Source organism: Arvicanthis niloticus, chromosome 3 (genome assembly GCF_011762505.2).
Source record: "Arvicanthis niloticus isolate mArvNil1 chromosome 3, mArvNil1.pat.X, whole genome shotgun sequence".
NCBI classification, from domain to species: domain Eukaryota; kingdom Metazoa; phylum Chordata; class Mammalia; order Rodentia; family Muridae; genus Arvicanthis; species Arvicanthis niloticus.
The window spans coordinates 16,874,401-16,896,221 of record NC_047660.1 but is presented as its reverse complement, the minus strand read 5'-3'; the positions used below and the strand labels follow the sequence as shown (position 1 = coordinate 16,896,221).

The window sequence follows — 21,821 nt, the reverse complement described above, 5'->3', positions numbered from 1 at the left end:
TGTCACTGATGACGATGACAATGAGGAGGACCCGCCACAGAGGTTTTGAAACATGCGTCCTAATCTTTAGGACTCTGGGCCCACCAGTCTGTTTTTACTTTATGTTTCTGCTCGTCTGGCTATGTGTCTATTATGTGTCTATTTAGACATGCATCTTGTGGCCAAGACGAGTTTCAAAGCTGCGTTGCGGCTGAGCGTGTCTTGAACTCCTGACCTTTCACCTCGGACCTGTCAGGATTACAGGCAGGCTCTCTCTCTACCCCTCTGCAATTTTCACTAGTCTTTTTCCATCGAGTATGGCCCGGGACCATAATGAATACCATTAAGACGAAGGTCCTCCAATGGCCCAGAGCGTCGCTTCCTTTGTTTGTTTGGGGCAGGAAGAACCTAGAGTAGAGCGTGGTGACGTCACTTCCGCGTGCTTCTTATTGAGGAGCCGCTGTGCGCGTGAGGCAGGCGCAGGCTGAGGCTTCCGGCGGCCGGGGGGTTCTTCGAGGCTCCAGTCAGCTGCGTGGTTCTGCGCCTGTGGCTTCGGGAGCAAGGGCTGCCGTGAGTTGGTTTTCCTGAGGGAGCCCAGGAAAGCCGGGCCGGGGCGGTGGCTGCAGGTTGTAACTGGCCAGCAAAACCTGCTGGAGTCGCGTGTCTCACCGCGGCAGGGCAGCGAGGAGGAGGCCTGAGGCCTTAGCGCCTGTCGGCCGGGCAGCGAGCAGGCCTTGGTTCTTCTCGCCCCTCAGCTGGGCAGCGAGGCCTACCGTGTTTGGGACTCCTTGCTTGGGCAGCGAGGTCTTGAGTCCTTACCACTCCTTGGCTAGGCCGCGAGACCTACCACCGCCTTTGTGTCCCGTGGCCGGGCAGGAAGCTTTGGGCCTTTGGAGCCCTTGCTAGGGACGGGAGTCCTGTCACCATTGTGCTCTTGGGTGTTATAGGCTAGACCTTCCACTTGTGGTTTTGTGCTTTGTGCTTCTTGGCAGGGCGGCGAGGGCCTCTCGGTTTCTGAGGACCCGTGTGCTCTAAGATGGCCGCCCCTACTAGGCCTCCCAGCCCTATGCAGTCACTTCGGGAAGAAGCAGTCTGTGCCATCTGTCTGGATTACTTTAAGGAACCTGTGTCCATTGGCTGTGGGCACAACTTCTGCCGAGGGTGTGTGACCCAGCTGTGGGGCAAGGAAGATGAACAGGACCAGGCACAGCCTGCTGTAGGGGACCACGTCATTAGAGAGGTTTTGTTTCATAGGTACACAGAACAGGAGGTGTTTCAGCACCGAGCACATGCTGGACGCTGGGTTGGTCATAGCCGTAGAAGGCACCGGGGCAACGCAGACTCTGTGTGGGATGATGAGGAAGAAGACTGGAACGGTTTACAAGGATTGGTACATGACCTGAGAATTAGGGTTTTTCCAGAAGAAAGAGATGAACACCCCCACAATGGCCACCAATACCATCAATATGGCCGCTACCGCCGCCGTCCAATCTTTCGCCGTGGTCCTCCTCCACATCCGTCTGTTCGTCGGCAGCTCTATCCAGATGTACGAGTACGTTCTCCACCTCGTCCCACACCACAAGTCTTCAGCTGCCCACAATGCCGAAGGACTTTTCCAAGTCGCAGTTTTCGACCCAATTTGCAGCTGGCCAACATGGTCCATATAATTCGCCAGATTTGCCATACTCCATGAAATTAGCAAAGCATGTGCTCTAAATATGAGGAAGCCCCGGAGCTCCTCAGTGAGGTAGAAAAAAAAAGCCCATCTGTATGGCATGTCTAGATTCCTAGCATCACAAAAATAACAATGTGGTGCCATTGGATGAAGTACTTAAAACAAGGAACAAACAACTGAGAAACTTGTAGTACTTTGCAGTCTCAGTGCTACCCCAGTTTTGGGGAGAGATTAAAAAAATTCCAAATTTTATCAGTGCCTGCAGCTTTAAGTGAGAAATAAGAGTAGTTGGGTATGTAGCTCAGTAGCAGAATGCTTGTTTACCTAGGGTGTTTCATCCCCCACTTTCCAGTTTATTTTAAATTAATGACTATCAACCTTCAGTTTTAGAAAATATTAGGCCTTTGTTGTTATTAGCTGAGAATTTACTTACGGGATTGAGGAAAACTGCTTTGCTTAGCTTCAAAATTAGGCTTTCAGAACTGAATGTTTTCATGAGCCTGGTATTTGATTACTTAAAATATTTTTGAGGTTGTTAGTAGCTGATTTGGGAATATTATAGGAATCTGTGCCAGTAGTTTTATAGTAATGCCATACTTAGATTTTTAGCAAAAGTTAAAAGTTATCAAGATACACTGTGCTATGTTTGTGTATTGCTTTGGAAATCTTCAGGTTTTCTGTCGTCATAAGCTAAGGAAGAGTATGCTTAGTTCAAGTTTGCTTTTGAAGATGTGGAGATCTTTCAATGTTTCTGTTAGATCTAAAATTCCTTGCTCATTAACGAGAACTGCATTCAGCATTTGGACAATAATTCCAACATTAGGGAACCAATGAAAAATTAAAGCTGAAAATATGAAACTTTGAAAAATTAAAACTTTTAGCCAAATTTTGACACTGAAATGCATTGGCTCTGAAATGGCAATAGGGAAATATTAACATTTTCCATGTGAAATATTTAAAGGAAAACTTGCCAAAACCAGCATAAATAGATACATGTTAGCAGATTCTTATAAAAAGTGCCTAATTTTGTTGGCCCAGAACCAAATTTAAGAGCCAGATTTATGAATATTTTATCTTTAAATTTAAGTTAATATACAAAATATTGGCTTTTATTATGAGAATTTCATACTTTTGTATCATTGTACTTTGCTCATATTTGCTCCTCTGTTGTACTTTTCTCCCAGCCAGTCTCCTTCAGATCACATGATGTCAGATACAAAACATTACTAAGCCTAAATTCTAAAGGAGAAACATCACCCTTTATTGCAACCCCAACTTCCTTCCCTTTAGAGCCACCTTTTCCTGTGTAGTCACCTTTTATCAATGCTATTTCAAGAAAAAAAAAACCTAGAATATTCAGAAATACTTTAGGTAGTTTGTTTATGACAAGTTAAAAATCTATATGTAGTAGCTTTGAAAGGATAAATGTGTTTTACTTTGTCCAGTTTTTACTGAATAGGTTCAAGAAGACTTTGTAGAATTTAAATAAGTCTGATTGTTTTGAGTAGAAGCTTAAAGAGAAACTTTGTGTAAACTGTAAATGCAGATGTGCATTGCATTTATTTTTCAATTTTCTTACATTTTTGTTTCTGTTCTTATTTTTCCCTTGCTTTGCTTAACTGGAAGGAAATGATTAATGCCTTGTTAAAAGTGACTTAAAGTTTTATTGTATTTTATACAGTATTCAGTAAAGACAAATTTAAGTTTCACAGTGACATGCTTATAGTATCTGAATAAAGTTATTTTAAAATTAAAGAGATTGAATGAAAATTTAATTTAAAAGAATAAATGTTGAAAGAAGTAGACAAATATAGTAAATATTGAAGACAAGATGATCAAAAAATCTAATGATATCAGAGCCTGCAAATAGTATTCCTATAGAAGAGTAACAATTATCTAAATTAGAATCAGAATGGCCTCCATTCCTGTGGATGTTGAATATGCTTGGCCATGGGAAGTGGTACTATTAGGCAATGTGGTCTTGTTGGAGGAAGTTGGTTACTGTCAGGGTGCGCTTTAAGGTCCTATGCTAAGTTCCACCTAGGGCAGAAGAGATGATTCTCCCGTTGCCTGCAGAAGAGAGTCTTCTGGCTGCCTTTTGATCAAGATACAGAACTTTTGTCTCTTCCAATGCCATGTCTGTCTGGATGCTGTCATGCTTCCTGCTTTGATGATAATGGACTGAACCTCTGAAACTAAGCCAGCCTCAATTAAATGGCCTTTATAAGAGTTGCCTTGATCACAGTAATGAAACCTTAAGACAATTCCTAAAAACCACAATTTTGAAACTAAATTTCAATGTAAGAAGATAGTTCACATCACTGTTTTTATAGGAACTTCTGAATCCTGAGGGCTAAGGTTGTTAAAGGGATATGCATTATAAGCTGGGAACCAAGCCTTCAGTACACAAATCTATAAACAACACTTCTACTTAAACCACAATGCATAGCAAACAAAAGCGTGGCAAAAAAATGATCAGAGAATGGGAAAGTTGGCGAGATGGTCTAAAATTAAGCTAATAAATGCAAATGTAGCATATCCATGCTTTTCCTTATTGGAAAACATTAAGCACTTGATATATAATTTCATATAAAAGGAAATAAAAACTTGCAGTTATATCCGATTCTGAGTTTTTAAAGCTACAAATGAAAAACAGTTATAAGAAATTCTACATAAATACTACACAGATCCAATTATAAGATGTTATGCTATGTTAGGAAAATTGAGTCTATTGTGTTCTCTCCTGAGTCCGTTGTCAAGATAAAGCAAATGTACTTAAGCAATTTGTTAAAATTGGTCCTTCGTCCTAGGGTTTCTATTGTATGAACAAAACCCAATGACAACCCCCCCTTCAAAAAACAAAAACAAAAACAAAAACAAAAAAACAACCCCCCCCAAAAAAAATTTGGGAGGAAAGGGTTTATTCAACTTACACTCCCACACTGCTGTTTATCACCAAAGGAAGTCAGGATAAGAACTAAACAGTACAGTATCCTGGAGGCAGGAGCTGTTATAGAAGCCATGGAGGAGTTCTGCTTACTGGTTTGTTTCCCATGGCTTACTTGAGTGCGTGCTCTCTTGTGCTCTCTCATGCTTTCTCCTTCCCCCTCCTCCTCCCCCTCCCTCTTCCTCTCCCTCTTTCTTTCACACACAAACTTTTTTAAAAAACATTTTATTGTTTCTTTGTTAATTTCACATCATACACTCCAATTCCACTCATCTTCTGTCCCTTCATACCAGCCTCTGTCCTTGCAACTTGAAGTTGTAGTGTGTGACAGTGTGTCCCACAGTATATCCTTCTGTCCACACTTCTTCACTTAGAAATGTTCATTGCTGAGTCATTGGTCTGATTTGAGGCCTCTAGCTTCTGCTACTCTATCTTACTGGATCCTCAATGGGACTCCTCTCAGATATCCCATTGTTGCCCTGTGTCATGGAGATCCTTCAGCTTTGGATCTGTGGGGCCAGCCCTTCACATGCTCCGGTTTACTGATTGGGTGGATGTTGTGGTGGGCCAACTTAAAGCCTTGGATCTGGGCTTGTTGAAGTGGTGAGCCTATTGGCTCTCTTGTACCTACATCACCAGGGTGATCTCTTCAGTACTGTCCCAGGTAGCCCACCCAATGCTGCAGCTGGCAAGGGGCAGACCCATCTTTTCTTTTCTAATGCCCTGGGGCTATCTTACCCATTTCCATGCCAGCAGGGCCAGTTCTAATGTGCTGCCCAGGTGAATGAGTACTGCAGCAAAACCTACTTTCTTATAGAACCCAGGAATGGCACTACTCACAATGGGCTGGGCCCTCTTCCACTGATCACTAATTGAAAAAATACCTGACAGCTGGATATCATGAAGGTATTTCCTCAACTGAAGCTCTTTTCTCTCTAATAGCTCTCGTTTGTTTCAGGGTGACACAAGACCAGCTAGTGCAACTGACCCCTTGTGAACTTGATGCACAAACACATCACAACCTTTCCTTTCTTATCTCTAAATACCTTAAAAAGAAACATCGTCTTTACAAATTTAAATATTACAATTTCAGTCCCTTTAAATAGCCAATTTCTTCCAAAATTCATTCTTTGAAATCCCAACTCTCTCATTTGTGAGCTCAAAACAAAAACAGAAACAAAAACAAAAACCCAAAAACCCAAAAACCCAAAAAACCAAAACCAACCAACCAACCAACCAAAACCTTTCTTACTCCAAGAAGGAAAAATTAGGGCACAGTCACAAAGCAAAATCAAATTCCAACCATCCCAATGTCTGTGATCCACTTACCATCTTCTGGGCTCCTCCAAAGTGCTTGGGTCACTTTTCCAGCTTCAGCTGGCTTCATTCCACTGTTCTTGCTGCTGTTCTTGTTTGGCATGTTATGGGGCCAAGCCTTGGCAGTTCTCTCTGACTGGTTCATGCCTTCAAAGCCAGTAACACCTGGATGACTCTTACATATTACCAAGTCTGACTGACAGCAGAAGGTACAACTTTGGTCACCTGCTGACTTTCAGGAAACATTTCCTGAAAGATTTCAACTCCATGATGCTGGTCTCTCAATCACCACTAATTTCTTAGCTACAGCTAACCAACATCAGTTGTCCCAGTAATGCAAAGGTTTCATTTCTGTGATGCTGGTCTCCTGTTAAATCTCAGCTGACTCCAGGCCCAGCTGACTAGAATGACAGAATCTTAACTGAAAATAGCCAACAGCCCTGATAGAAATTTTAAAGTTCCCTCTGAAATTTTATTCAGGCCTCCATCATCTGCACTGCTCTCAACATTCTTATTGTTCAAGATTCTGAAGAACATCCCACTGAGCTCCTAACACACAATGGCTCTTCTAGGCCAATGTTCCAAAATCCCTCCACAATCCTTCACAAAACATGGCCAGGTCACAGCAATTCTCAACTATGTTGATACCCACTTGTCTTAGGTTTTCTATTGCTGACACAAAACACCATGACCAAAAAGCAAGTAGGGTAGGAAACAGTTTACTCAGCTTATACTTCCACGTTGCTGTTCATCACCAAAGGAAGTCAGAATAGGAACAGGGCAGGAACCTGGAGGCAGAAGCTGATATAGAGGACACGGAGGAGTGCTGCTTATTGGCCTGCTTCCCCTGGTTTGAACCCATGCTGGCCTGGGCCTTCCCCCACTGACCACTAATTGGGAAAATGCTTTGCAGCTGGATGGATCTCATGGAGGCATTTCTTCAATTGAGGCTTCTTCCTCTCTGATGGCTCAAACTTGTGCCAAGTTGACACAAAACCAGTCAGTACAGTTCTATTGTCCAGAACTGGTCTGTTTAACATAGCATGCTGAGAGAAAAGGGAGTAGGAACAGGGATTAGCTTTAAGAAATAATATAGCTACCAAACTGCAGTCATTAGTTGTGTTCAGAGATAAGAAAAACTGAGTCAAAACTTTGTTTCTAGTTTGACTAAATTATGGACTTTATTTCTATTCTTCCAACAAAGAGGGTAAGAGACTAAGCAGAGGGAATGTAGTAAATTTCTCCAGTGTATTAGGTATTTGAGCAATGTAGAGTAAAAATAATTTGAAGTACATAGTGAGACTTTTAAAAATAGCTTATTACTCTAAATTTAATGATCTTTTTTTTTTTTTTTTTTTTTAAAAAAAAAACAAGTAGTAGAAGTGTGTTACTAGTACCAGTTGATCGTCAGATAGCTTATACATCTTTTTTTTTTTTTTTTTTTTTTTTTTTTTTTGTGTCCCTGGAATGAGCATTATTAAGGCTTACTGTGTCTGGAATGGTGCTTTTGGCAAATAGCATTAAGAAATATATAGACAGGAAAGGTTTTTGCAGATGGAAATTCTGCTTTCCTCGTTTTAGTACCGTTACTATTTCCATTTTTTGACCACAAACAGGAAAAAATAAGGATACTTTTAGATTTAAGCTTTGTTTATAATAACTAGATTTATTTTGTTATCACAGGATGTCCAGATGTGCATAAAAAACACTTTGTGTTTCCTAACATAGATCATATTAACCTCCAGACTTTTTCCTTTTGGACCAAGGACTAAGCAAATGGTGACCAGACGATCTAGTTTAGAAAAGCGTAATTGCCAACTCTTAATTTAGTGGGGGTGGAGAAATTCCTTAGAGGGAAATGGAAATTTAGTTTCAAGATAGTAGTTTCCATGTGCAAATGAGTTTTGAATTCTCCAAAGAATAAAAATGAATTATTAGAAAAAACTTGCAAAACAAAAAGATTTAGGATAAGTTTATTTTTAAGGAAACCAATTAAAATAAGTTACATATAATAACTTACATAGTTTTGTATTACTAAAAATAACGAACCTTTTTGCAGACCTTAAAGTTTCTCATCAACACTTTAAAATAGTTAAATGAGCTGACAGATTTAATTACTCAAAGTAGTCTGTCTCATTTTTTATTTCACTTTGACATAAGACTTGGCACAAATCTATAAAGCAGTGCTCATTTATTGCTGTACTTCTAAGTTATAAATCTGGTTTATATCTATGGAAAATATAGTATAGTATTGAAGACATGTCCAGTTATCTGGGCAATTTGTTTTATGAGTTTATACCAAATTAAGTAGAAAGCATTTCGAGAATTTGTTCTTCCTCTGTGGCTGCAAGTCAGTTAGAAAAAGACCTGTTTGAGCAAGGGAGTTGAGAATTCTGCTGTTTAGTTTGTTTCCTGAATAGGATCTGATTAAAACATGATCTAAAAGTCTGATTGATGGTGTCCATTTCCTTTTTCAATGCAACAAATAAATTCAGAATGTTGACATCTGTGAAAGGTAGAAACATTGATGCTGTATCGCATCCCCTTTAGTATTTCTTAATATTGGAGGAAATGATGTAGTCAAGAGACTGGCAAAGCTAGTTTTCTCAGGAAATAATTTCTGAAATTTACAATATTTTATATAGTATATGTTTGGACTCTCAGAATGGCTTAACCAAATTAGATACAATATGTTAAGGTGAATTATAAACAGTTTGGATGCTGATAATAAGTGTAATGTGGAGAGAGAAAGCTTTGTCATAATTGGGTATAAGAGAGGGAAGTGCTACTGTTTCCTTCTGTGATTTTCTATTTTGGGAAGGGAGATTGTTTAGGGAGATGGAAGAGGGGAAGAGAGAGGAAGGGAGACAGATCAAGAGATTTTTAAGGAACCCCCCCCCACCTTTGTGATTAGGGATGGATTGATTTTTTTTCCCCTTAAAAGTGTATCAAATTTTTGTTTTAGTAGTAGTTAAAGGTGTTTTCTTTACCTTTTAATGCTGTACTTAGTTTTTTGTGCAGGGTCTCATTTAAGCTAAACTGGATTAAAATTGGCTATACAGTTAAGGATGATCTTGAACTCCTTAACTGAAGTTAAGCAAGATTAAGCAAGATTCTCTTGCCTCTACTTCATAAGTGCATAAGTGCTGGAATTATGCACCACACAGCTGGTCTAAATTATATATATTGTTAAAATGTTACACTTATTTTAAAGTTGGCTCTGATTTATTTTATCAGTTCTTTTGTGCATTTTGGAGGTTAGGGTTTATACCCTTTTTGTTGGTTTGCTTTGTTTTGTCCTGTTTTATTTTTTTGGTGATACCGATCATGACTCTGAATCAAAAACTATTTTTGATTTAGTTTTGAGATTATGCAATTATATAATTTCTTCATTTCCTTTCCTCCTTTAAAACTCTCCTCATGCCCCCCCTTTTTTTGTTCTTAAATTCATGGCCTCTTTTTCATTAATTGTTGTTACATGTGTGTATGTTACGTATTCCTAAATATAACCTGGTCAGTCTGTATAATATTACTTGTATATGTTTTCTGAGCTGACTACTTGGAATTGGATAACCAGTTAGAGTGGTTTTCTCTAGGGAAGACTTATTTCTTCCACTCTCCACATTTATTTACCTGTAGTTTCTTGTTTAGAGTTGAGGCCTCATAATCTTATAGTCAACTTTGACAGTTTTGTTGGTTTTCTTGATCATTTGATGTTTAGGCACTTACCTTGATGAGAATTTATAGGTGCAGCTTCTGATGGCAGTAAGAGACAGTTTCACAGTAAACTTCCTTATTCTCTGGCTCAAAAATTTTTATGCCCCCCCTTTCTACAATGTTTCCTGAAACTTATGTGCAGGAGCTGTTTTATGGGTTCTACAATTCTGCTTTGTGATTGGTTGTTTATAGAGGAATTTTAACCCAGCAACATGGCTGCTTTGGCAAGGGATCACATCCAAAGATGTGATATAATCCAGCTGGAATGAAGACACTCTGGATTACAGTATGATCTGGCTGAAATACAGACATGCCCTTAATGTACACCCTTAGTTCAGGATTATGGTAGTTTTATAAAGTGGTTGTAGATTCTCTTCCAAGATCCATGACTTCACTAGCCTTGAGTAGTTTGCTCGGTTTCTAGTTCCAGGTATGATCTGCCCCTGGTTGAATTGGTCTTAAGTCTAGTTAGAGTTCCTTAGGACTATTGGTTTCTTCTTTCCTTTGTCAGCTTACATGGTGGCTTGTGGTACCATGAAAGCCAGTCTTCAGGGAGCAGGCATTTAAGTAAGTTCATCACTGGGGTTTCTGGGTCCTTTGTGTAAAACTTAGTGTCTTCAGCAATAGGAACTTACTTTCTGCCTCTTAGGGCAGGGCAAGCAAAGGTAGTAGCAATAGCCTGTATGTCTTGTGGTAGAACCTTGACCGACAGTTCAAGATCTTCTCAAATCTGATGTTTTTGTTGGGGAGTCTTTGGCTCTTGGAAGGAGGATTGTTGGCCCAGATGAAAAAATTTCATTAAAAAGAATATGTGTCTATGTGTGTCACACACACACAGAATATGTGTCTATTTGTGACACACACACACACACACACACACACACACACACACAGACACACACAGACATTTTCTTGCCTGAACCTAAACTTTTAAAAATTTCTTTTCACAAGCTGGAAGCTTAGCTTGGGAAGATGTTGCCCTGAGGTTTACATTTTGAGAGGTTTAGTCCATTGACAAGGTGAGACTCATGGTGGCACACAGGTAGACATGGTGCTAGAGAAGGGGCAGAGAGTTCTACATCTTGATCTAGAGATAGCAGAAGGTGACTGTGCCACACTGGATATAACTTGAAGGTATCAGACATTAAAGCCTACCTCCACAGTGATATACTTTCTCTAAAAAGGACACACCTACAAGGCCATTAATAGTGCTGTTCCTTATGGGTCAAGCATTCAAAACACATGAGCCTATGGGGGTCATTCCTATATTACTATTCAAACCGTCACAGCAACCCATGGGTTTTGTTTGTTTGTTTTGGTTCCATGTGAATGTTAATACTGTATTTTCTATTTCTGTGAGGAATGAGATGGTGATTTTCATTTAGATTGTATTGAATTCAGTCTGCCATGATTCTCACCATGATGATAATGGACTAAACCTTTCAAAATGTAAGCCAGCCCCAGTTAAATGTTTCCTTTATAAGAGTTGTCATTGTCATGGTATTTTTCACAACATAGAAACCCTAAGACAGAAGTTGGTTCCAGGGATGGGCCATGCTGTGATAGGTCTGACCTTGTTTTTGTTTAGAGGAATGTAGACTTTGGGACTCTGGACTAGGAGAGTAGTTGGACAATTTAAGCTCAGCTTAATGGGCCATATTGTATTCAATATGTATTCTGAAAATAGCTTTTGGTAATTTTCATAATGTTACTTCTATCACTTCATGAGCATGGAATGGCTTTCTATTTTCTAGTGCTTTTGATCTCTTTCTAAAGAGGTTTAAAATTTTTATTGTAGGGGTCTGTCATTTCCTTGGTTAGATTGATTCCTGGATTGATTGATTCTTTAATCCTATTCTTTTAGGTTTTTCAGTTATATGTAGTACCCCTTATAATATTCTGAATTTCTTTGGTGGTGTAATGTTCTCCTGTTCATTTCTGATCCTGTTAATTTGTGTCCCCTATTTCTTTTGGTTATTGGGCCAGTGGTCTGTTAATCTTGTATATCTTTTAAAAGAAACAGCTCTTATATTTGTTGATTCTTTGTACTCTTCCCTTGCTTCTACTTTATTGATTTCAGCTCTTATTTTTAATATTTTTGGTTGTCAAATGGATTTGGATTTGGCTTGTTTTTATTTTTCCAAAGTTTTGAGTTGTATCATTAAGTTATTTGTGATCTTCCTATTTTTTTTTAAATTTTTTTAAATGTAGGGACTATAACTTTTCCTTCAAATGAATACTGCTTTAAGTGTATCCTAGATGTTTTGTTGTGTTTTCATCTTCATTTAGTTCTAGGATTTTTTTTTAATGTTTTTATTCTTTCATCCATTCACCATTCAATGATTAGTTCTCCAATCTGAGTTTGTGTTCCAATTAGAGATTTATGTGCTGTCACTTTTAAGTTATTTATTGCATTGTGGTGAGATAGGGTCCAATGAGTTCTTTCAACCATCTTGAATTTGTATAGATTTGTTTTATATTCCATGCTTTCTTGAGCTGCTGTGTAGAGCCAGTGACAAAAAGTAGGGCTCTCTAAGGAAAAAGACATTAGACTGAATGAAAGAGAGAAAGAGAGAAGGGAAAGAGAGGAGAAAAGAAAGGGTGAATATTACACGAATACAGGAGGGAGAAGGAAGGGAGGGAAGAAAAGAGAGACAGGGGTCTAGAAGGAGGAGGAAGAGAAGGAGAAGGAGACATCATTACTGGAATTCATGGTCCCCTGATTTACAAATAGCTTGTCTTTCTAAGAACATGATAATCTGAAATTTGTATATAGTTAGTATTTGTCATTACCATTGAAATATTTCTCATGAATGTATATATTTATATGTATGAATAATGCCAAACTTGAAAATATGACCTGTGTCTAAACATATAGACTGTCATAAAATTATAATTGTTTTGGGTATTTTTTTAAAAGATTTTGAATGTAAAAGAAACTTCTGTTGACTTTGTCAAAAGCAAAATAAAAATGTAAGTTTTCTCAGCTACTGCTCTAGTACCGTGCCTTGCCTGTTTGCCTGTCTGCCTGCCTGCTGTCATGCTTCCTGCCATGATGGTCATTGGTTCACCCTCTCAAACTGTAAACAAGTCCCCAATTAAATGCTTTGAAATTTGAAGTATATTGAAATACTGTGAGGACTTTCAGATGTTAAAACTTGGGTTTTCTTCAATGGGCTGGACTAATAACTGTAAAATATGTTTATGAGGTATGCTTACAGAGTTTGCCTCATAGAAACCTAAATATTCCTACTGTTTTTAAATATTATTTACTTGTCAAAATGAACTTTACATATATTTTACAAAGGTTTCACTACTTTTGAAGTAAGTTATTAGAAACTCTAGCTCCACTTCAACCTACTTTTAAGAACTTTTGTATGGACCTTTGTTATAAAATGTAGTATTCTCAGTTCTGTGTTGACATGAAAACACATTCTGAATACTGCAAACTACTTAATGAGGAAAGTAATTAAAAGGTGTTAGCATAATACTGAATATCACTTGAAAAATATGCAACTTACTATAAGGATTTAAAACCAGTGTACCAATAACTTTTGAGATTTCCAGGAGCCTTTTTTTGACTTAGCCACCATTTGGAATAGTGGGAAATAAAACTCACTAGGCCTAGAAAATTTTCCTCTTGTACTGGAAATTGAGCCCAGGATCTTGAACATTACCAGGCAAGTATACTTTCACTGAGATGTCTTGAGCCATTTACACTTTTTTTTTTTTTTTTTTAAATTTTGAGGTAGTATTTGGCCAGATTTCTTTTTTTTTAATATTGGATATTTTATTTATTTACATTTCAGATGTTATCCCCTTTCCCCATTCCTCCCCCCACAACACCCCCTGTCCTATTTCCCCTCCTCCTGCTTCTATGAGAGTGTGCCCCCACCCACCCAACTACTTCCACCTCCCTGCCTTCGAATTCCCTCACACTGGGGCATCCAGCCTTCACAGGACAAAGGATCTCCTCTCACAAAGGATCTTCTCCCAACAAGGCCATCCTCCCTTATATACACAGCTGGAGCCATGGGTTCTTCCCTGTGCTGGTGGTTTAGGCGCTGGGAGTTCTGTTGGTTGGTATTGTTGCTCTCCCCATGGGGCTGCAAATACCATCTCTTTAAGTCTTCCCTCAGACTCCATCATTGGGAACCCCATGATCAGTTCAATAGTTAGCTGTGAGCATCCACCTCTGTATTATGTCAGGCTCTAAGGAGACAGCTATATCAGGCTGCTGTCAGCATGCACTTCCTGACATCTATAAGAGCATCTGCCTTTGGTGACTGCACATGGGATGGTTACCTAGGTGGAATGGTCTCCAGACAGCCCCTCCTTCAATTTCTGTCCCACACTTTGTCTCCGTATTTGCTCCCTTGAGTATTTTGTTACTCTTTCTAAGAAAAAATGAAGCACCCACACTTTGATCTTCCTTCTTCATGAACTTTATGTGGTCTGTGAGTTGTATCTTGGGTACTTCGAGCTTTTGGGCTAAAATCCACTTATCAGTGAGTGCATACCATGTGTGTTCTTTGGTGATTGGGTTACCTCACTCAGGATGATATTCTCTAGTTCCATCCATTTGCTAAAGAATTTCATGAAGTCATTGTTTTTAATAGCTGAGTAATACTCGATTGTATAAATGTACCATATTTTCTGTATCCATTAATCTGTTGAAGGACATCTGATTTTTTTCCAGCTTCTGGCTATTATAAATAAGGCTGCTATGAACATAGTTGAGTATGTGTCCTTGTTACATGTTGGAGCATCTTTTGGGTATATGCCCAGGAGTGGTATATCTGGGTACTCAGGTAGTATTATGTCCAATTTTCTGAGGAACCACTGGACTGATTTCCAGAGTGGTTGTATCAGCTTGCAATCCCACCAACAATGAAGAAGTGTTCCTCTTTCTCCACATCTTCGCTAGCATCTGCTATCACCTGAGTTTTTGATCTTAGCCACTCTGGTGTGAGGTAGAATCTCAGGGTTGTTTTGATTTACATTTCCCTGATGACTAAGGATGTTGAACATTTCTTTAGGTGCTTCTCAGCACTTTGTTTAGCTCTATTCCCCATTTTTAAATAGGGTTATTTGATTGTCTGGAGTCTAATTTGTTAAGTTCTTTGTATATGTTGTATATTAGCCCTTTATCAGATGTAGGATTGGTAAGATCTTTTCCAAAATATTGGTTGCCATTTTGCCCTATTGACAGTGTCCTTTGCCTTACAGAAGCTTTGCAATTTTAGGATGTCCCATTTGTCAATTCTTGATTTTAGAGCATAAGCCATTGGTGTTCTGTTCAGGAACCTTTCCCTTGTGCCCAAGTATTTGAGGCTCTTCCCACTTTCTCTTCTATTAGATTCATTGTATCTGTTTTTTTTTTTTTTTTTTTTTTTTTTTTTTTTTTTGTGAAGGTCCTTGATCCACATGGACTTGAGCTTTGGACAAGGAGATAAGAAGGGATCAATTTTCATTCTCTACATGCTTACACCTCCATTTGAACCAGCACCATTTATTGAAAATGCTGTCCTTTTTCCACTGGATGGTTTTAGCTCCTTTGTCAAAGATCAAGTGACCATAGGTGTTTGGGTTTATTTCTGGGTCTTCAATTCTATTCCATTGATCTTCTTGCCTGTTTCTGTACCAATACCATTATCACTATTGCTCTGTAGTACAGTTTGAGGTCAGGGATGGTGTTTCCCCCAGAAGTTCTTTTATTGTTGAAAATAATTTTCACTATCCTGGGTTTTTTGATATTCCAAGTGAATTTGCAAATTGCTCTTTCTGTCTCTATGAAGAATTGATTTGGAATTTTGATGGGGATTGCATTGGATCTGTAGATTGCTTTTGGCAAGATGGCCATTTTTACTAAATTAATCCTGCCAATCCAGGAGCATGGGAGATCTTTCCATCTTCTGAGATGATCTTCGACTTCTTTCTTCAGAGACTTGAAGTTCTTGTCATACAGATCTTTCATTTCCTTGGTTAGATTCACTCCAAGGTATTTTATGTTATTTGTGACGATTGTGAAGGGTGTTATTTCCCTAATTTCTTTCTCAGCCTGTTTATCTTTTGAATAGAGGAAGACTACTGATTTGTTTGAATTAATTTTATATCCAGCCACTTTGCTGAAGTTGTTTATCAGGTTTAGGAGTTCTCTGGTGAAAGTTTTTTTTTTTTTGGGGGGTCACTTACTTATACTATCATATCATCTGCAAATAGTGGTATTTTGACTTTTTCCTTTCCTCGTTGCCTCTTTTTGACTTTGCTTTGTTGTCTAATTGCTCTGGCTAGGACTTTGGGTACCATATTGAATAGGAAGGGAGAGAGTGGACAGCCTTGTCTAGTGCCTGATCTTAGTGGGATTGCTTCAAGTTTCTCTCCATTTAGTTTGATGTTGGCTACTGGCTTGCCGTATATTGCTCTTAAGTATCGGCCTTGAATTCCTGATCTTTCCAGGACTTTTAACATGAAGGGATGTTGAATTTTGTCAAATGTTTTCTCAGCATCTAGTGAGATGATCATGTGGTTTTTTTCTTTGAGTTTGTTTATATAGTGGATTACATTGATGGATTTCTGAATATTGAACCATCCCTGCATTCTTGGGATAAAGCCTACTTGATCATGATGGTTGATTTTTTTTTTTTTTTGAGGTGTTCTTGGATATGGTTTTCGAGAATTTTATTGAGTATTTTTGTATCGATATTCATAAGGGAGATTGGTCTGATTTGTTGTATCTTTGTGTGGTTTAGGTGTGAGCATAATTGTGGCTTCATAGAACAAATTGGGTAGTGTTCCTTCTGTTTCTATTTTGTGGAATAATTTGAAGAGTATTGGTATTAGGTCTTCCCTGAAGGTCTGATAGAATTCTGCATTAAAACCATCTGGTCCTGGGCTTTTTTTTTTTTGGTGGTGAGACTTTTAATGCTATTTCTTTAGGTGTTATGGGACTATTTAAATGGTTTATCTGCTCCTGATTTAACTTTGGTATTTCCTTCAGATTTTCCAGTTTTGTTGAGTATAGGCTTTTGTAGTAGGATCTAATGATTTTTTTTTTTTTTTTGAATTTCCTCAGTTTCTGTTGTTATGTCTCCCTTTTCAGTTCTGATTTTGTTAATTTGGATACTGTCTCCATATCCTCTGCTTAGTCTGGCTTAGGGTTTATCTATCTTTTTGATTTTCTCAAAGAACCAGCTCCTGGTTTTGTTGATTCTTTGTATAGTTCTTTTTGTTTTTACTTGGTTGACTTCAGCCTTGAGTTTATTTCATGCCATCTACTCCTCTTGGGTGTATTTGCTTCTTTTTGTTCTAGAGCTTTCAGGTGTGTTATCAAGCTGCTAGTGTATGCTCTCTCCAGTTTCTTTTTCTAGGCACTTAGACTTGTGAGTTTTCCTCTTAGCACTGTTTTCATGGAGTCCTACAAGTTTTGGTATGATGTGTCCTCATTTTCATTAAATTCTTAAAAGTCTTTAATTTCTTTCTTTATTTCTTCCTTCACCAAGTTATTCTTTGAGTAGAACCTTGTCCAATTTCCAGGTGTATGTAGGCTTTCCATTGTTTTTTTCATTATTAAAGACCAGCCTTAGTCTGTGGTGGTCTGATAGGATTCAAGGGATTATTTCAGTCTTTTTGTATCTGTTGAGACCTGTTTTGTGACCAATTATATGGTCTGTTTTGGAGAAGGTACCACGAGGTACTGAGAAAAAGGTATATTTTGTTTTATGATGAAATGTTCTATAGATATCTGTTAAACCCATTTGGTTCATAACTGTTGTTTCACTGTGTCTCTGTTTTTGTTTCCATTATTTGTCCATTGCTGAGAGTGGAGTGTTGATGTCCCCCACTATTATAGTGTGAGGTGCAATTTGTGCTTTTCAGAATTGAAAGTTTGTCTTGGTAGAGCTTTCCTTTGACGAGTATTAAGTGTCCTTCCTTATCTTTTTTGATAACTTTTGGTTGAGAGTCAATTTTATTTGATATTAGAATGGCTATTGCAGCTTGTTTCTTGGGACTATTTGCTTGGAAATTTGTTTTCCAGCCTTTTACTCTGAGGTAATGTCTATCTTTGTCAGTAAAGTGAGTTTCCTTTATGCTGCAAAATGCTGGATTGTGTTTACATATCCAGTCTGTTAGTCTATGTCTTTTTATTGGGGAATTGAGGACATTGATGTTAAGAGATATTAAGGAAAAGTGATTGTTGCTTCCTGTTATTTTTGTTATTAGAGTTGGCATTATGCTTGTGTGGCTATCTTCTTTTGGGATTCTTGTAGGATTACTTTCTTGCTTTTTCTAGGTTGTAGTTTCCCACCTTGTGTTGGAGTTTTCCATCGTTATCCTATGTAGGGCTGGTTTAGTGGAATGATATTGTTTAAATTTGGTTTTGTCATGGAATAGCTTGGTTTCTCCATCTATAGTAATTGAGAGTTTTGTTTTCTATAGTAGTCTGGGCCTGGCATTTCTCTTAGGGTTTGTATGACATCAATCCAGGATCTTCTGGCTTTTATAGTCTCTGGTGAGATGTCTGGTATAATTCTTATAGGTCTGCCTTTATAAGTTAGTTGACCTTTTTCCCTTACTGCTTTTAATATTTTTTGTTTGTTTTGTGCATTTGATGTTTTGATTATTATGTGATGGGAGGAATTTTTTTCTGTTGTAGTCTATTTGGAATTCTGTAGGCTTCTTAAATGTTCATGGGCATCTCTTTCTTTAGGTTAAGGAAGTTTTCTTCTGTAATTTTGTTGAAGATATTTCCTGTTCCTTTAAGTTGGGAATCTTCACTCTCATCTGTACCTATTGTCCTTAGGGTTGGTCTTCTCATTGTCCTTGATTTCCTGGATGTTTTGTGTTAGGAGCTTTTTGCATTTTGCATTTTTTGACAGTTGTGTTGATATTTTCTATGGTATCTTCTGCACTCTTCTATCTCTTTTATTCTGTTGATGATACTTGCATCTGTGACTCCTGATCTTTTTCCTAGGTTTTCTATCTCCAGGGTAGTCTCCCTTTGTGATTTCTTTATTGTTTCTACTTCTATTTTTAGATCATGGATGGTTTTGTTTAATTTCTTCACCTGTTTGCTTGTGTTTTCTTGTAATTCTTTAAGGGATTTTTGTGTTTCCTCTTTAGGGACTTTTACCTGTTTACCTGTATTCTCCTGTATTTCTTTAAGGGAGTTATTTATGTCCTTCTTAAATTCCTCCAACATCAACATGAAAAGTGATTTTAAATCCGAATCTTGCTTTTCCAGTGTCATGGATAGGTATCCAGGACTTGCTATGGTGGAAGAACTGGGTTATGATGATGCCAGGTCACCTTGGTTTCTGTTGCTTATGTTCTTGAGCTTGCCTTTTGCCATCTGGCTGTCTCTAGTGCTACCTGCACTTACTGTCTCTGACTGGAGCCTGTCTGTCCTGTTATCTTGGTTGTGTCAGAACTCCTTAGAGTTGGCCAACTGTCTCTGTGATCCTGAGATCCTAGGTGAAAGAGATCCTGGGACTCAGGCTGTCTCTGGGATCTTGAAATCCTATGATCCTGGGTCTGTTAGAGCCCATGGGAGTCCAGCTTCCTCTCCTGCTCTGAGTGCAATGGTTCCTCTAGGATCAGGCAGGATATGTGTCTTCACAAAACAGACCAGCTAGGAGTTTTCCTCAGCAAAAAGGCTTTGCCAGATTTCTTAAACTGGTTTTGAAGTAGCATGTAGGTCAGGTAGGCCTTGAACTAATGATTCTACTGTTTCATTCTCTCTAGTAGTTAGAAATACTGGTCTGGTCAGCAGTTCTTACTTATAGTTAATATATTTTTAACTACTTTTAATCAAATTTTGTGAGAATAAATAAAGGCTTGTCTCATTAACACAAGCATCTTAGTTACTACTGCGATGACAAACACCCTGACCAAAGCAACTTATAAAAGAAATCATTTAATTGGGGGCTTGCTTACAGTTTGAGAGGGTGAACTGGTGACTATCATGGCAGGAAGCAGGGTAGCAGGCAGGCAGATAGGCAGGCATGGTGCTGGAGCAATAGTTGAAAACTTTACATGTTAGGACAAAACCCACAATGGATGTGTGTGTGTGTGTGTGTGTGTGTGTGTTGGGGGGAGAAGGTGGGGGTGAAGAAGGAGGAAAAAGATGTCAGGTATTGGAAAGATAGCTACTATGCTTGAAGAGAAATGTACCTGGATACTTGTTTAGATTATTCAGGTCCCACACAATTTCTAGGTTGTTTTCATCAGTTGCTAGGTCTTCAGAGTCTCTTGCCCCTGGAGTTCTGTTTTGTTCAAACTTGTCCTGTCTTGTCTTGTTTCTACCAACCTTTATCTGTGGTGCAGTTCATTAGCCTCAGTTTCTGACACTGGCTTCTACCCAACTTGAACATTTCTCCGTCTTTTCAGGGTTGAAATCTTTAAACAACTGCAGTTTACATGTCATTTATTTCTTAGTTTTCTTAGGAAAATATTAAATTTCATTTCTGAAATTTTATACACACACACACACACACACACACACACACACACACACACACACACACACACTCTTTATATATGTAAATTTACACCCCTCTCAGGAATTTGCAGTTGATGTATTTGAGGATTTTCAATAGATTAGATGGATCATTGTGAGAAAATAACTACCAAAGCTTGATAGAAAGCTTGGGATGGTTTGAGAGATGATATAACCATTTCCAAATAAAGCTATTATATTACCCTGCATATCTCTTTTTTACAATAATGAGACCTTCATGTTTTTTAAAATTATATTTTTACAATAAAAGGTGATTTTTTAAAATGTATATGTTTTTCTGTGTGTATATAAACATTTCTGGGTGCTTGCAGAGTCCAGGAGAAGTTGTCGAATCCCCTGTAGCCAGAATTACAGGCACCTGATTGGGAACCTGATCTCCAGTTCTCTGGAAGAGTAGCAAACACTCTTAACTACTGAGCCATATCTACAGCAGAAAGATTTTGTTTTCTTAAAAATAACTCACTTAGATATTAGATAGTTGATTGAAAAAGCCATTTCAATAAAAACATGAACATTTGAAGTAAGGCTTCTGAGGAATGAAGGAGAACTTTTATTCACATGACTGCCCTTTGGAATATGAAGGGAAGGAAATAACTGAGACTCTTGTGCGGATTTCTGGTTTAGTATCTGTGAGTGCTCAGAACTGTGACTTGCAGAGCAGGCCAGTTAGAAGAGCCAGCAGGTTCTGAAGGCACAGAGGATGGAGGTTTCCTGTCAATTCTAACCCAAAGGAACTGTTTCACCTGGAACTCAGAGGGATCCTGTGGATCTAGATTATAGGATGAACTTTAGAGAACAGGTTTCTAGTACTTAAAGAGGTAAGGTATGAAATGTGCTATAGACAAGATAGAAAAAGACTAATACAAAAACAGCAGTGCCATGGAAGGTTTGAGAAAATGTGCAATGCATAGGGGATTGCATAAGCCTTTGCCTGTGGTAGTTCTATGGCATGGTGTAGCTACAAGAGAGATGCAAAATTAGAGGGCTTGTTCAATGCCTTTGTTGGGAATTTCATCACAGTGGCTCTTTACTGCGATCCCAACCTACCTCTGAATAGGGTGGCTATAAGCTGCTGAAGGCATGCCGAGATTTAACATCAATTCTTTTCTTGTATAATTAGAGAGTTTTCTGCAGTCACTTGCAATGTCCATGAAATATTCACATTTCACTGTCATTAGCTGGAAAACATCTGTAAATACAAATTCGTTTTTACTTCTCTTTTTATCCTTCTTTCCTGCCCCACTCCCTTCTTCTTTATATGTGTACAGGCTTGCCTATAGATCCTTAATGTGTGATTCCCAGACCTCAGCACTTTAAGGTTTGGGATTGCAGGTATGTTCTTCCATATACAGACCAATTTCTTTTCCCAGTACCTGGGCTTGGAATTAAATCTAGGTCTTAACACATGATACGCCTGTGCTCTATTACAGAATTGCAATTCCAGCTAGAAAGTAACTTCGAGTCCTCAAAAATATTCTCTTTGGGTGTACATTTGACTCAAAGTTTTTTATATTATCCCATAGTTGTTTTTGGAAGAAATCATATTTGAATGTAGTTTGGAATACATTGCTTTGGACACAGCTTGTCAAACACATAAATGATATAACTAAAGATGGCTTTCCTGTGTTTATTGGTCTGTTAACATCATTCTTAGGAAGTTGATTGAA

General features: G+C 38.3%; 1 protein-coding gene across 1 annotated transcript; it reads left to right on the top strand.

Annotated features, from left to right (window-relative positions):
- The first annotated feature begins 447 nt into the window (after positions 1-447).
- Positions 448-1,900, top strand: LOC117704995 (E3 ubiquitin-protein ligase TRIM52-like). The gene has a single exon (XM_076930478.1). The coding sequence runs from the start codon at positions 1,016-1,018 to the stop codon at positions 1,670-1,672; it is 657 nt and encodes a 218-aa protein (XP_076786593.1). The 5' UTR covers positions 448-1,015; the 3' UTR covers positions 1,673-1,900.
- The last annotated feature ends 19,921 nt before the right edge of the window (positions 1,901-21,821 follow it).